The following is a 16,964-nucleotide window of genomic DNA, read 5'->3' as shown; positions in this document are numbered from 1 at the left end:
CAGGTAGGGGAAAGTGCAGAGATGCTCTATAGGAAAAGAAACAAACTCTCCAGAGGAGCTGGAAATGTCTTGTGCTTTAAATTTCCTCTGAGATTTTTTTTTAAAAAWYYYYTTTTWAAAAAAAAAAATGAAGCAAGGATGGGGAAGGGGCAGTTAAACCAGAGCTTGGAGAGTCATGGAATGGGGGGTTTCTGAGATGACCAGCCTATCCACTGCTTTTGCTCCATGGGCCAAGGAAAACAAAGCACCAGGGCAAGGAGGATGCCAGGCAGGATATTTCAGTGCATTTCTTGCACTATATRTTCTTGTCCAGTGTGGAGAACTGGGCCGTGCCTGGAGATATAATTCCTCCCATCTGCTTAAAGCACTGCTTTCCAAACRGGCTAAGAGAAACCTGTCTTTCTTCAAAGCCTATTGGACTTGACACCTACCTCCAAAGAAGTCCGATCAAGGTTCAAGTTAGATAAGATGAATTTCTCTCTGCTTTCTATGTATTTATGTGTTACTGGTTCTCACTGGAGCTAGATAGAAGGCAGCCCACACAAATCAAACCAGCAAATAACTTCAGAATAGCAATATTTAATATTTACAAACATCAGTAAAGCCAGCGATTGACAGTGGTCAGGATAGAGAGTGTTTCCCATTAACACATAGACATGACACTAAGAGTCCCCAGGGCAGGACAGCTTGCAGACAACAGCAGTGTGTAGACTTCCTTGCTTGAAATGGGACGTGCCACTGGGTATCTCCCTCTCTCCCAGTGCTGACGCTGCAAACTGGCTTCATCAAGGAGATGCCAGGGCTGATATTGAGGGAAGAGCTGGGAGAGCTCCTCTTCTGACGGTGCACTGACTATATGCTGAGTAGCATTTCTTCTAGCTACCTCCCTGTCTCTTTTCCTGGTTGAATTAGTTGGCTTTCTTTTGATGTCCTCTTTGTTCGGGCTTCACAGATTAAAATGAGCATCATTTTTTTAAGCCAGCTAGTGGGTTTGGGTGCACTGAGTTACGCTTCCAAACTTCAGCCAGCTTGTCTGTTCTTTTATGCGTTCTTTACAGAATGTACTTCTCAGTTTTACGGGACAAATTTCCTGTGTCTAGTGGTGAAACACTACACCCATAGCTCATCTTTATACTCTTCTGGCATTTCCAGCAGCAGTTTGTATGAAGGACTCTGTACGCTGCAGGAGACAGTAGCACAAACAGCTATGCCCATTCATAAAGTCTAAATGTGTTCAAATAACATGCTGCTATGCTACCACCTAGAAATATAAGCAACTTTTGACCAGGAAAATATAAATGCCTCTTTTTGAGATACATACTTCAAGTACTTCATATAAATCCAGGTTTCCATAACTGCACACCTGCACTTAGGACAGACAAAAGTTATCTCACAATTTGGCTGACTCAGAGAACCCTGAGATGCCTAAAAATTAGTCTTTGAAGAAGCCACAGAAATGATGGAATATATGAAATTTGCCAGTCATGGATTTTAGCATCCAGAGCTTGATCTTGAGCGATGACGGTAAATTACGCAGTTCCTTGTAGGACTGCTGCTTGCTGTAACACTAACATTGATGCAATTTGTTTCCTTTCAGGTTATATCTCTTACATCTCTATTGTTACTAAGCTGCACATAATTATAACCTTTACTGCTTTAATGCTTATCTTTACTGGTTAACTACTTATCCATGAGATCTGTTCTAGCACCATCATATAGATCTTCACAGATTGTAGTGAATCTCCTATGCAGTCTCATGAGGGCAAAAATGTGGTGAGGTTTTCCTCCTTTTTGTTAAATGTGACACTGTTGAACTCTTGCTCAAGAGCCTATATTCCTTGTTGATGGAAGGAAATGCACCTCCACAGCTACCACATYGGTCAGATGCTCCTGGGAGGATGATTTTGACGTGTATTGGATCCTATCAAGTATGACAGCAAGCTATGGAATAAGCACAAGACGATTCCGCTCCGGGGTGTCTCAGGAGATGAACTCTTTCCTTCAGTTGCTTCTGCATTGTCACCAATGCTGCTCAATATATTCTTCACAGATCCTAGCTAAGGTCTGGGAGCGCTCAGTCAGCAAGTCAATTGGAACAGGCAGGCAGGATCAAGCCTAGATTTTGAGGGGACCAGAAGCTATTTACATCCAGCCAGAGAGCACCAGTTAAGTGCAGCTGATAAATGTGTATATTAACAAAGATTCCATTTCCCACGTGAACCACAGGGTAAGTAGTGAACTTCCACCTGAGAACTGTTGTATTTTATGGCCAAGCAGGGTGCTTGGGGCTAAACAGATGAGTGCTTTTCTTCTGGACCAGGGATTTAGCAAGAGCATTTAGACATAAGAAAATTTGGAATCTCAGATCCTAAATTATCTAATCCTTTTCCACCTTTATAAAAGGCTTTGAAAAATCCAGGTCACCCCCTCCCTGAAAATCCTGAATATTTTGATTTTCTTTGTCTTCCCCACTATAAATACAACTCAGTGCATGAGACTTATTGCATGAGAATCTGCAGCTTGGAGTTYGTCTTGTCAGTCAATCACATTCCGGAAATATTTGTCTGAAAGGCAATGAATGAAAGATGATTAGTTAATAGTCCAGATGGATACCAGACCCACTGCAGGCACCTTGTTCAATGAAAATAAACAGTGAGAAGAAACTGGTTGGGTTCAAAGAGTCTGAGAAAGAGAACTAGCAGGAATGCAAGTGCCCTACATTTTAAATACTTTTCTCTGCATACTGACCTTTCGTTTTCTCATGCATGTGCCACATATGAAGCCAGTAAGCCCATTGATGACTTGAATGAAACAAAGGACAGCTTCAATCACACCAATCACCAGGAGAATAGAGAAAAGGACAATATTCCAAAGGATGATGTTTTCAGGTTCTTGGCAAATGCTCCATGTTGTCTGATTGAACAAATAATTGTCTCTGTGATTGAGAAAAATAAATGGCAATATATTAGAAAACAAAAATATGAAAAAGCTTTGACTTGCATAGCAATAAAAAGAGGCTTTGCATCTTCAGACATGACATTTTTTGAGCTCATTTGCTAGATGTAAAGTGAGTCTCAGGTTCTACTGATATTTTTTTTTTTGAGAATCCACTTAGTCGATGACTGGAGAGGAGAGCTAGTCCTGTGCTGTGCTGCATCAACAAGAATCCTCCTTATGTTTTATGACAAAGTTAGTTACTAAAGGGAAAGGTCCCTAATGGTTTTGAAATGCATTTCCATATCCTACATTCCTGCCATTGTATCTCTACTCAGCCTATCCACAGTCCCCAGCTCTGCCATGAAAAGAGTAGTTCCCAAGGCTAACTTTAAAAGRAAGTCAGGCACTTTGTTCTCCAGAAGTAGGTAGGATAGATTCAGCTCAGTGTGGTTTTGCAGACTGCTGTGACATACCTATCAAATATTTCCTTTGACTTTGATGAGAGTCACAGCTCACAAATCAGCAGTCTTCTAAAAGCCTGGTGCAACTTTCACAAAGGGTGTTGACAAGCACAACACAGCAAACTGTAAGTTTGCCTAAAGATGAGCCCTTGGTCAAGGAGACGACCAGCCCAAACATGCTGGCTCAGAGAAATGTGAATTCAAGTTTAACCAGGAAAGTTTAACCACAATTCACTCACTATGGAAAACTCAAAATTTCATATGAAAAATGTGTATAGGGAGGCTGGCAATGTGAAGTTGGAAGAGTCTGTAAATCATACTCACTGCAGAGTGTCATTCCTGAAAGGGTAAATGTACTCTCCATCACCCGTGTCACACAGAGGTCCACCAACCAGCCCCAGCGAGGAGATGACSGCACAGTACACACCTCCCGCGAACCCCAGCACAGCCAGAACCACCGACAGCAGCATCTGAAAGGGTGGAAAACCTTCAACATGGTATTCACAGATACACAAAACTTATGCTGAATGCGAAGGAAACCAACTTTATCTGACTCCTACAACACGCAGAAACTAATAACAGTAGCATGATATTTGTGGGAATAACAGGCAGGTCAATTCTGACTAGTGCAGCTATCCTGGGAGTTGAAAGATTTCAACTTGTATCTGCTCTTCTGTTAGAAGTGAGTAAGCATAAGGCTTTCTGAGTTTCATATTTATCTTGTTAATTAAAAAAAAAMCCACAAAACTCATGGGTTTTCTTTCATAAAGCCAGTACGAAGCCACCACATCTTGGCTTGATGTGGTCTGTATCTTCAGTGCTTTGGCATTTCCAGCTCTTCAGCCAATGGCACTTYACTACAAGCAGAAACCAAGAGGCAATCAATTACTGAACCAGGAGTGAAAGCAATAGCAAACACGTTAGCTGTTTTTAACAACTGATGAAGAATGCAAAAGAGTCCTGCAATTGTGGCTTTCCTTTGCTTTTCAACAGTATGAAATGATAGTGCCACAACTCACAATGAGAAATCTAAATGAGCTGAATGTGGCAACAAATATTGTCTTTGAATGACATGTAAGGTGCCCACGTCTCACATTGGTCACTCCCACAGAAGTTTTAATTTTGCTCTCTTTCGACATACTTTTAATGGATGAGATGTATTTCATTGCTGTTTGCATTTAAAAACAAGCTTTTCCACCTGGTGCTACCAGCTTATATCCAATAAATGTAGCCCACTCGTCCTGTCCCTCCTTGGCATCACACACAGCTCTTCCAAGAAGCAGAAGAGAGAAGTTGTTTGTGGCGGAGACAGGCAGAGCTGGTGGAAGGCCTGACTAGAAGAGAGGAGCGAGCCAGCGTAGGAGATAGGGCCCTGGGAGCGGGGGCAGAGACACTTGTGTACAGAAGTACACAAGAAATGTTCCCATCCAGGACCTGAATTTGAAAACAAATATCTCAGGCCTCACATTTTCCTGTTGACAGCAAACACCAGTGAACACCAGGAAAGAAGGTAGCCGTTCAGCACTGCTACCAGCAGCTCCACAGAGCTCTGTGTTGCAGCGACAAACGCGAGTTCCCTCTATCCATGGATCCTAGTTCAATACCCAAACTTGTCTAAGCTGGTGAATGCAGCTTCCAKCTTGCCAGCTGATGACATGACTGCCTTTTGTACATCCCTGCCTGTCACTGGAGTGAGAATTGTCTCAATGTGTGCACTTCTTCACCTTGAAAGAGATACTTCAGTTCGCACCTGCTGGGATTTTTCCTGGGATTTATTTAAACATAAATGATTACTAATTCTGTCTTTTTTTGAAAAGCTACACACTCTTTCAGTTTTTATTTGCATATTGGCTGAGTTGCCTCTTAACAGAGCTTCACTGTCAACAAAATGAAGATAATTTAGTATATTGTTATAGTCCACAGTGCTTCAGTTGTAACTGATGCACTGTCTCTCTCAAAATAAGATCACCAGTGATACCTTGCAGTAGAATGAGAGACTGATACCCTGAAACTCCTGTCTATGCTGAGCCATTTCCCCCCATCTGTTTTCTCACTTACCTCAATGGTGCATTCTGCAGCTTGATTTAAGGATCTTGATTATGCTGATCATTTCTTCTAGCACAATGTARCAGTGCAAAGTCAATTATAACAGAAAGAGCCAAATAGCCTCCTGCTATTCCTAAGTACAGTTATAGTGGTTATACTAGACAGTGCTATCGTGGATAATTATTCTTTAACTTTTTTTTTTCTGATTTGAAATGTGCTGACTGTGCAGTTAGCTTCATCTCATCATCATCTCATCATTGTCTTAAGTATCTGCTTAGTAATTACAAACTACCTCGAAAATTAATTCCAATTCCAAATTCAATTTACCATGTCAAATTTCTCACTCAAATGGGAGTCTCAGGTTGTAACTGTTAGATTGCCTGTCCTAGGCATTATTTATGGACATAATGGCATTTCCTCATTTTTCCTACTTTATGCAAACTTCACTTGTTTCTTTCACTGCAAATTAAGTTTAAGCTGAGATGTTTGAGTTCCTTGTTCTCATCATTTCCGACATTACGGCTTGTTCTGTACTTCTTGCAAAGCTTTTGCTGATTGTTCTCTTTGGTGATTTCCTTGTAAAGTCTTCCTTGATTTCCCTCTTACACAATGGCTTGTCTTTGTTGGGCTGATGAGGAGTTTCAGTACTCATTGTTGGAGCATTTGAACCAGCGGATTTGATGAAGTTACCAAGTTCCTCTTGTCCCAGCTTGTACCACTCTATACTAGTCTTTGATGCCCTGGTSCTTGTTTCATCAAGATTTTTTTTTCTTCTTTCTCTGGAGATTTTTTTTTTTTAATGAATTAATATCCTCTGTGGTTATCTAGATATCTTTGCTTACCTAGATTTATTTGTCTACAAAGCTGCTAATGCAATTCATGTTCTATTAGTGACTCTTAAGGAAGGCTTAGAGGGAAGTATTAGAATATGTGTGCTATATATTTAGGAGGGTTTTTTTTTCCTCATTGTGCCTTTGAAGTGTATGTTTTTAGATACGCACATGCTAAGCTTTAGGACATGGAGGATTTCTAAATCTGTTACCTTCCAAAATCATGACTTTATAATGCAAGAACAAGAAGGCATCTAGGGATGCCTACAGACAATATTTTGAAATGGATTAATGGAAAAAGTTACTCAACGTGGCACATAATTAGAATGTAAAAAAAAAAGTGAATTGAAGAATTCAATAAGATGAATGAAGGGATGAGAAATATAGTAATTGCAGTAACTGCTATTGCTTTCTTTGTTGATACATTGGCAGCATGTAAAGGCTGTGATGAAGCCTGGATCTATTAAACCAAGAATTGCACAAAACACCAGGACAGTCCCTATCCTAAGGAACTTGATTGTGTTCTCATTTAACAATAATTCTAAATAATGTTGTCTCCTTAGTCTTGTTTCCAAACCAGCCATGAAAACCAATGCTGAGTGTTCTCTGTAAACCTATTTTTTTACATGCAAGGTCCTCAAAGCAGAAAGGTGGTCAGACTAGTTTTTGGACCATGCTAGCTCCCAAGTAGTTCTAGTGTGGGCTATTTCCCTGCCAGAAGGGTTGTGCAGGGGAGGAGCTGACGAATAATTCACCAAGAGCTTGGGCCTGGCCTCAGGTCCACCCTGGACCCAGCTTGCAAGGAAAGCTGACACCTGGGGAAAGCGCTGTCGTTGTGCATGTTTGAACCGGTCCTGGAGCTCCTGCTCTCCAGMCTGGTGGCTCACACCATACTCAGGCTTGGGTTTACAGCTCATACAGTCAGGAAGGCTGAGCAACCCTAATGTGGATCTTTGCACTATTCCTCCTACTATCCTCCAAGCTCTCTTCCTCCGAGGGAACACATCAGCCTTCAGATGCACCTGCAAAATTCAACTCTTATTCCATGAGTGGAAGTCACTTTTTCCCAAGAACTRTCTGTGCGTGTGGGACTGTTGTTTTTAACACTCTTCATAGTTGCTCACTCTTTATTCATGTCTCCATCTCGTCTCTACAGAGAACTACATTCCGTTTAAGCCATAGGCTAATTTGGAGAACTGTACCTCTTTCCATCCTAGGAAGGAGGGCAATCCCCATGGTCTCAGAAAACAACAATTTCAAAGATTAATAATTGTCACTATTTTTTTCTCTAGTTTTGTTTGAGCAGCTTCATCACTTAGTACTGTCTTTCTTTATACAGAAAGTATACTCTAACAGAATCTGTTTTCTCTAGAAAGTCTAGAGAAACTCTCACAGTTTTCTCAGAGTTGGTTGTTACTGTTCTTGTACCATAACATAGAGGAGGAGCAGCTCATATATAACTTGTCAGTACTGAGAAGGTGCTGTCAGAAGCCTTGAGCARCTTCTCAAAGGACAGAGGATGCCAAGCAGAGTGGCAGAGGGCAGGCAGCCTGCAGATGTGGGCTGCCAAGTAGAGCGGGCTACTGGCCGAGTCAGCAGATGGAGGGAGTCAGATAAGGCAACCAACCCAACCTGTCTGCAGTAGTTTGACTCTTGGCACAGATTTAATCTGGGGGGACCAGTAGAATATTTACCATGGAGATGGAAGGTTGAGGAGGGAGACCCTACACWTCACGTTGCAACTGAGCCCTGTTCAGCTGAATTTCCCTGCAGCCTGTTCTGCAGAGCATGTGAGCACCCACAGTACTACCCAGAACTGTCTTTTTTGATCTCATTTTTTTATATTACTCAAAATTAGGGGAAGCAGCTGGCTAAGGCTTTGGATTCTGGGGGTTGAGGCTCACCTCCCAGCTCTGTAGCTGGCCTACTTGGCAATCCTTAGCAAATCCTCCCCACTGTGCACGTCGTATTTGGTAAAATCTGTGTCATGGCAYGTCCTTTGTGATGTACTTGTTGGCATCTTAATGAAGAATGCAATTTGGTATTATTAATAACAAATTAACTGAAGTAAAACAACTTGAAGAGGCAAAGGTAGCATGGATCAAACCTAATATTAATTGAAATGTACAGAAGAGAACCTCTTTACTGTATGGAATCCACTTACAAATTGTTTTGGGGAAGTCTGAAGATTAGGCAAGCCTTTCTCATTCAATTTATTCTTGTTAATGAGAATGGCCACATAGCAGTCTGTTCCCAAGGCTTGAAAATAACTGAGATACCTGTATAAAGCCTGTTGCTTTATAATATTCTTAATTACCAAAAAAAGAAATTCTGTCCTTCATTTGCATGACAAAAAGCCCAAATGGCATTTGCACCACTTATGTCCATAACCTTTGGGCAAATGTGTGCTACACATCAAAGCTTCGGCAGGATCAGTCCCCAGAGCACCTGAGGCTGGGGCCAACCTCAGTGAAACAGCCCCTGTTCCTCTGCGCCCACCAGAGCAGCTCAAGTGTTGGCACTCAGGGAATTCCTTTTTGCCCCCATAGTGGTGGCCAACGAGGCAGCCAATTAATCTGTCCATTCAGGGGTAAGGAAGAATGAATCTGTGGAAAAGGAAATCACCACAAAAGAGTATGGGGGGAAAGCACCAGATGAMAGTAGAAGAAATGGGCAGCTGCCTTGGCTCTTAGGATCTCCTTGAGCAGGAAGAAGCCGGATCAGTATTTTACATTGTGGAGGATAAATAAAGCAATGTTGTGCCCCTTGAAACTCAGTATCATGGTTAAAGGCACCAGTACCTGTCCGGGCTATGTATAATTTCAGTGACTTATATCAGTGGCTGCAATATCATAACATTCTTGCTTGCTAACTGATTTTTTAGCCTCAGCCCAGAGACGCTGTAGATCAAGCTCTGCTTCTTCATTTTCCTGACTTGACTGCCCATGGTTTGTCATTGTACCTTTCCACATGCTAAGCAGCCATTTAAGAGCTATTGTGCAAAACCTATAGTGACGTTTCAACACATAAATGTCCACTTACCCCACATTTGTTAGCGCAACATCCTGCTCCGCCTGCTCCCAGCATCATAAATGCCGGCAACATAACCTGCGAGAAAAGCACAAGCTGTTTATTTTTTTTTTGCAGTGTTTTGGGACTTTTATTAAAGTCTAAGAGCTGAGATGTGACTCAAATCTAAACCATCTGCTGCCCCGTTGTGAGTTATACCTGCTTAGACATTASTGCTTACAGTAGGAAGCAAGATCAGGAGGAAGTGTGGGAGGACAGCTGGAACTTGCTGGCAAATTTCTAAAACATACAATAATTTCTTTCACATGGGGTGAATTTCTTTCACATGGGTTTTTTTTTTTTTCCCCGAGGGACAGATATCAATTCTGACAAAATGGAAGTTCTGCCCTTATAGGATTTCCTCCTGCTCCAGTGTAGCCAATAGATTTGCTGTTGGGGCTATGGAAGTGGGAGGCCAACTTTCATATCTTTTTTTCTGGTCTCGAACATGAATATTAGTCTTCCACCCTCCACATGGGTGTGCTGAACACTGCAGATTAAGGTCAGTCACTTTCCCTGGCCATACCAGGACAGGTCTGACAGAAAAGCTGTCAGAGAATGTCAAAACATCTGCTCTGTAGAAAGTGGTCAGGACACCGGGGCTTAGAGATCACCATTCAAATGTCTCGTTTGAGTAAGGCCCAGTGGTAGCTTAAGCTTTACCCATGCTCCTGTGTCTTAATTGAATGTTTTAATCATTGGGATCCTATCAGAGTGAGATTTTCATGTATCTATGTAAACAACAACAACAACAACAACAACAACAACAAAATCATGATCATACAGATATATATTTTTTAAATAGTGTAGATTTCCATGAGGCAAAGAAAATCTTTCCCACTCAGCTCTCTCTTCAGCAGACTCTGAAGAATTTTAATGAACTACCGGGGTAAGAATTGTTTATAAGCAACCTGATCCAGATTAGAATTCAGAAATTAAACTTCCTGAAGCATGATTTTGTGATACTTCTGGAAATACTACAAAATAGACTTCACTGAGTGGGTATCTCTCAATTCACAGGAATTTTCAGCATAGTGATYAGCAGATGGAGCAGGACTGCTCCAATGAAGTCAGCAGTAATTCRTGTCTCAGGGTATAACAGCGGCCCATGCAGACATGCTGGAATGGGAAGGCTGCATTTARTTTGGTAGCTATAGGGAAATAAAGGTTTTTCTGGGTCTAGCTATCAGCCAGAGCCTTCCTGTTGCTTTGCTTCTGCCAACCCATTTGTKCAGACACTTCACAGAGCAATGTAAGAAAAGAAGTATTTGATAAAGTAGGAAATTTTACTTGTACAGTAAACCAAAGAAGAACAGAAAAACAACAAYAAAAACAACAAAAGGCTCTGCTATACCACTCTTAACCCAGTTTCTTAACACAACCTGAGTAGATTTTAGATTGATGGAGTTTTAGGRCAAAATTAACAGGATGTCCATTATAAGTGAAGCATGGGACATATATGTATAGAGTATGCCTGTCCATGTCAGATTGTGAAGGACAGAGTTATGAAGCCTTTTTGGATTTGCMGACACCCAAACATTTTCCAGTGGATTTTGCTCTTTTTAGTTACCTTTTATGCACCCCTTAGAATCCTCAGTGGTCCCTGACCACAGTTTGAGGACAGTAGAGGCAGAGCACTGAGGTTAAAAAGACATTTTTCTTCCTGGAAAGAGTCATTTCTTGAATATCCATAGGTGGTCCATAGGCAGCATAGGCCCAGAGTCACAGCCTAGCCCTCTAGAGACTAATGCTTCAAACCAGCACTCCCTTTCCTCCAGGGCCATCTTTCTTTTTTGGAGGTTTCCTGACTCAGCTGTGAGCACTTTTCGTTTATTTATTAGCCTGGCTCAGGATGAAGGGTTTGTTTGGCAGCTTTCTTTTTTTATAGTGTCTGATTAGTGGAACAGGCTGCCYAGGGGGGTTGTGGAGTCTCCTTCTCTGGAGGTCTTCAAAACCCGCCTGGATGCCRCCCTGTGTCACATGCYGTAGGTGTGCCTGCTTGAGCAGGAAGGTTGGACTAGATRATCTCTAGAGGTGCCTTCCAATCTTGAATATTCTGTGATTCTGTGATTATAAATGTTTGCTTTTTGGCACTGGAATGAGAATTTGCTAGATTTGTTTCTTGTCAGTAAAATGAGGACCACGTGGCTCATACAGGCATTTTCCCRATCTGCATGTAGAATTTCTGTCAGGAAAGACATTGCTATGACACAGTCCTCTCCTTACACCCTAGATTTCTGAAATGAGGAAACTGAGAAGCTCTCAAATTATATAAAATTCCACCAGAAAAGTGGTGGCGGAGGAGGAAAGATATTCTGGTTGATGGAGCAAAGCAAGGATGTCTGATATGAAGTTYCCCTCACTGTGTTCCCCTCACTGTCCTGGCTCCAGGAGGCTCCAAGTGTCTTGTGTGCAGAGAAGCTACCAAGTTAGGTGACCTACTCCAGGGACTTTCTCCTCTGGCCCTGGGTTTCCCTGGGGAGCTACCTGGGTGCATGGGGGAATGGGCTGCAGCCCAGTCTGTCCTTGCTAGGGAGTCAGGATATGGCCTGGGCTCAGGCTGGGAACAGGATTGCTGAGAGCATCGTGGAGCACCCCTTGCCCTTGGGTTATTTCTCTGCCTGTCCTCTTTTCTCCTTGTTTCAGCTCCCTCCACCCTGGAAAATGGCACCAATGCTCTCTTCCTCCTGCTTTTCACCTGTGGGCATCTGTCATGCTGTTTTCTGGAAAACATGCACACTCAACAGCATTTTCTCTGCAATTACCATAATCAATAATTGCTCCTAGTGCTGCTGTCTTTGTTTTAAAGAATAGTGTGTTTTTTTCCTCCCCTCTCACTTGCTGCTCTCGGTTTTGATGTGCACAGTGCTGGCCACAGGCAACCTTTTGGTGGAGGCCTCAAAGGAAGGCACGGTCTGAATGAGCTTGTCATGTTCTCATGCTAAACATCTGCCTTTCCTTTCATGGAAAGCCAATGACTCCTGGGCTTGCAGTGATAGGGCTTTTGCACAGGTGTCTCGTAGTTCCCCTTCTTCCTTTAGGCTTCCTCCACACACTCATGCTTACGTTCAAGCTCAGCATGAGTAACAGGCCCAAGTGCTAGCTAAAAGAAGAAGCAGACAAGCTGCTGGTGATGACCAATTTGTTGAATGCTCTTATACAACGCTTCTGCTTTGGGAAATACAAGTCTGAACCATGTCCATTGTTAGTTTTTCTATAGACTTAAGCAGTGACTGCGTCAGAGGGTGAGATTTGCTTTTCTCATAAATTAGTTTTTCTTAGGCAGTCAGTTAATGACATGCAGGTAGCCAGCTTGGTGCTAATTTATCCTCTGTCTAGACTGTACAKTCATTATATAGGCAATATGCAGCTGGTCATATTATTTTTGCTTGGCTTTTTAGCTGCATTTGTGTTGGACAATTGAAAGGGTGCAAAGGCAGCAGTTCTTCTAATAAGCCAGGAATAGACCAATATAGCAGAACATGTCCCATGCTGATTATGGATATTCACTTAAAAACAGTGGAATGGAGAATTGGTAACAGAACAGTAAAATAAAACCCAAAGCAAACCCAACAGGATGTGAATGTGGAGGAACATACAGCATTTACCCTTAGCATTCTTGGGAAATAGGTGAGAAAAAAATCAGACAGAGTAGTACCAAGGGAGTTCAGGCTTAAGTAAAAACTCACTACCTCAACCCTGCTTTGATCCACCAAGATATGAGCACCCACGTTACCCCACAGCAAAAGCCAGCCTGATTCCTTCTCTGTGACTTGCAAAACATTCATTTTCAGAAATAAACTGTATTCCTATAATTAAGGACCTAAATGGTATTGAACACATTTTTTTTTCTTTTTATACACCACTTTCCCAGACAAGGTTTCCAGAAAAAAAAATTAAAAAGACATTGCTATGATGTTTTTTTCATTAAATTAGCAGAGGTTTTCTTAGTTAACAAACAGAAGTGACAAGAGCAACACTTTTCTCTTACCAGTATCCCAGCTCCCACAATGCCATTGAAAAACCAGACCAGGTCAGTTATCTCACTTGGCTGCAGAACTTGTCCATTGGGAAAGTACAGGAGAAGATTGGAGACTATGGCACAYGTAGCCAGTGGGAACAGGGTGATCCCAATGCACTTTGAACACTTCCGTGTGCACATGGTAGCTCACTGCTGAGGAAAGACATAGAAAGTTTGAGTAACTGCAACACTTAAAGCATGAGATTTCAGCAGTTTTATTCTTTAATGAGAGAAGAACTTGTTTTAAGCAGGAAATATTCCAGATAAGAMTTACACAGATAATATTCCTCTACAGAGCCTGTTCCCTCCAGAGTCTTTATTCAAAATGGAATTATTAAGAAATATACTTAAGGGTTTTTTAATTGCAAGAAGTAAAAATGTTGATATGAAATGAGCTGATAGTTTTACATTAATTGTTAACAGACATTTTTCTGAGCTATTTGGGAACATCATTGTGGCTGCACAAACTGATACCCAGGCTGGCAGACTTTTTGGTAGGGTGAAGGTCTAGGTAAATGGGGAGATGGATTCTACAGGATGTCAGAGTGAATGTTTTGGGAGGCTAATTTGAAATCCCCATTACTGGAGGTCTTTAAGAGCAGGAAATGTCCTAGAAGAAGTCAGTCCAGCTCTGGGAGCTGGGCAGACCAGAGTTCCTCTTCTGGTGCCTCACCAGCTTCAGCTGAGGTTACACTGCCAGCTGGAATTGGAGCAGCTTTCAATGCTGTTTTCTGTGCTGTGCCTATCCTATAGATAAAGGCAAATAAGGTTATGGGTTGCAAGACTCTTTTGTTGCCTATGTTAAAGTATCAAAAAGAGTAGAAACATGGATAATCTTGTGCTATTTGTTAAGGATAAGTTATTGGTGGGACGCACCAAGTCACTGAACCACCCTACCTCATTTTCAGAAATTAGGCAGAATATGAAAAACAGTGGCTTTTATTTCACAATCATTGGATTTTTCTTTTGAAATCAAGAAATCATAGAGTGGAGAGGGACCTCTGCAGGCCCTTAGTCCAACCTTCCATTGAAAACTTCACAACCACCAACACCAGGTCATGCTTTCAGCAATGGTTTTCTGTAGATGAGCCTTAAAATATACCAAGGATGTAGATACTGTCACTTCTCAGGGTCACCTGATGGGGCACTGCCATAACCCCTCGGTGGAGAAGTCTTTCCTAGTGACTAGCCTGAACCTCCAAAGCTCTAAATGTGACTGTTTCTCCTTGTCATATCCTCTGCCAGCACAGAGGAGAATTTGGCTCCATCATCTCTGTTAACTCCACATCTGGATTTGGCCTGGGCAGCTGTGAGATTCCCCTTCACCAGCCTGAGCAATCCCAGCTCACAGAGCACCTATGCTGTGATAGATAGCTAGAACAGAAAAGGCTGGTCAATACTAAAGTGGAGCTACTGTTATTTCTCCATGACATGTTGGAAATTGAACTCAAATTCCTGGTACTGAGATTCTTGAGCTTTCACATTGTCGTTAACTTTGTAGCACAAACTGATTAAAGCTTCTTCATTATCAATTTAATCATTGCTTCCCTCCAGCTCAGGGCTTGCAACTGCATAAAATCACAAAATATCACCTACGGTTTTCTTTCCTCAAAGGAGGCTGACAAAAGGAGCTGTGGCAAATATGGTTTTGCTCCCTAACACATAGGTTGTAAAATGCAAGAGTAGGAAGGTGACCCACCTGCACAGCCACATTACAGTCATGTACATGCTCCCATACATGCACGCACACCGGTGCTTGCATACAAATAGTTTTTGTGACAACAAAGGCAGCAAACTGCAAAATGCCCCTCAAATTAGTCATGTGCATTGGCTAATCTTGAATGTTTTGTGGCAGAAGTCAGTGCTGAGAAGGTATTAAGCAGACCAGGAGTAAACAAAATCCATCCAKCCTGGACGGATTTCTCCAAGTATAAAGGTCCAAGTAAAAGAGAGTGTGAAGATGTTTCAGAAAGCCAGAGATGGGCTGCATCTGGCTTTGCTGACAGGAGGACAGCGAAATGGTGAGGTAAGGCCTGAAGACAGGCTGCTGTGCTCAGACATGTGTAACTGAGAGAGAAAACAGAAAGATTTAAGGGATGATGTATGTTGCTGTGAGGTAGTTGAGGTTGACAGGGACTTCTTCTGAGCTTGCACTTCTACAGAGAAAAATTTGCATTGTCCTCTGCTGCTGTGAATGTAATAAGAGCACTGTGCTTATACAGTTTCTCCTCTGAGCACTTTACAGTCGCATTATATATATTGCACTGCAGTTCTAAAACAAGTTAGCTGAGATTAACCTATTTCAGAAAGGTGAATTTAACAGAGGTACTTCTTATTTTATGGCCATGAACTACTACTTATATAATGCTCAAGGCTGGGATATTTTACTTCTTTTTCTTCCAAATGTTCACAGTGTTTGCACATAGAAGCAAAGTGTTTTTATACTGCCTTTTTTCCTGCCTGTTTTCTCTACTTTCCCATTTCATTCCAGCCCTTGCTTTTGCATGCATTCACCCAGGTCACCTATTCCCCTTGCAGAGAGGAGCAAATAAGGACAGGCACAACCTCACCTCCTTCTCCAAAACTTAGATCTCATAGGTGAGCTACAAATCCTCTTCTACATCGCTCCCATATAGCCAGAGGGCTCATTTCTCGCCCGGTGTGAAGCAACATGRTGCTGATCTGACTGGTTTCCATGGTGGGGGAAGGATCTGGCCCATTTTCTCTGACCTATCTCAATACCACTTCAAATTGCAGGGACAATTTACCTGAGGATCAACCACCAGATCTAATGAGAGTTTCKACCACCAAAATCAACACTGCTTTGCTACCTGTTTACATCAGAGGATCCGGCTGTATTATTACAGCTTAGGAAAACAACCTAGATTGCCAGAAGCACTCAAAATGCTTCATTAATTCAGCAAAGGTGCTWTCCACAGCTTCGTTAAGCAAGGCAGCTAGAGCAAGCTTCTAATTTTTAACCAGTGTTTTAGAAAGTTTGCTTCGTAATGCTGAGAGAAGTCAGTAAATAACTTTGCTTACCTTCTCTACAGGGCTAGAATGTCCTCCTGGCTTCACAGTTGCCCTCAGCTGGTTTCAAGCTCTTTATTTCTCCTGTCTTCACATGTGCTAGTTGGAGAGAGCTGCAAAAATGTTCCCAAGTGCAGAGTTTTATTAAGCAAACGGTTGTTTCTCTCCAGCGAATGAGGAAATACCCCAAACTATCCCTGGTTGGCCGGGCGAGCTTTGCGTGTCACCCTGCACTATTGATTATTTTGAGGCCGTGTTCCAGTGGTCAATGCCTCAGCCTCACAGGACACAGCGATCAGATCCGTGGAGTCCTCGTTACCGCCACATCCATTTCTGTTGTGCACAATTTCACGGGAGAGGAGAGGACAGGGATGGCAGGAGAGCAAGTGTGCAAAGAGAACCACCGTGCACAGTGTGCATGGAGCACAAGCTGGGGGCCCAGCAAAGCAAAGCAGCTGGTGTGAGGTTGCCTGCTGCCAGGTGGGGCTTTGGCTGTTAAAATCCCACGCCCGCTTTGCTCCAAAATGTGCTGCCCTTAGCCTGTATAGGAGGCAGGGGGCACGGCTCAGG

The 16,964-nt window shown here is 42.4% G+C and overlaps 1 protein-coding gene across 1 annotated transcript; it reads right to left on the bottom strand.

Moving 5' to 3' along the window:
* Positions 1-915: 915 nt before the first annotated feature.
* On the bottom strand, positions 916-16,471 carry LOC112958984 (transmembrane 4 L6 family member 1-like). Its single transcript, XM_026052932.1, has 6 exons — positions 16,407-16,471; positions 13,335-13,514; positions 9,317-9,382; positions 3,723-3,868; positions 2,749-2,935; positions 916-2,564 (listed from the first exon to the last, which is right to left on the bottom strand). Exons 2-6 carry the CDS (start codon positions 13,503-13,505, stop codon positions 2,544-2,546), a joined length of 591 nt encoding a protein of 196 aa, XP_025908717.1. The 5' UTR covers positions 13,506-13,514; positions 16,407-16,471; the 3' UTR covers positions 916-2,543.
* Between the last annotated feature and the right edge of the window lie 493 nt (positions 16,472-16,964).

This window comes from Nothoprocta perdicaria, unplaced genomic scaffold (assembly GCF_003342845.1).
Source record: "Nothoprocta perdicaria isolate Ctin4 unplaced genomic scaffold, notPer1 scaffold_94, whole genome shotgun sequence".
NCBI lineage: Eukaryota > Metazoa > Chordata > Aves > Tinamiformes > Tinamidae > Nothoprocta > Nothoprocta perdicaria.
This window is presented reverse-complemented; position numbering and strand designations above follow the sequence as displayed.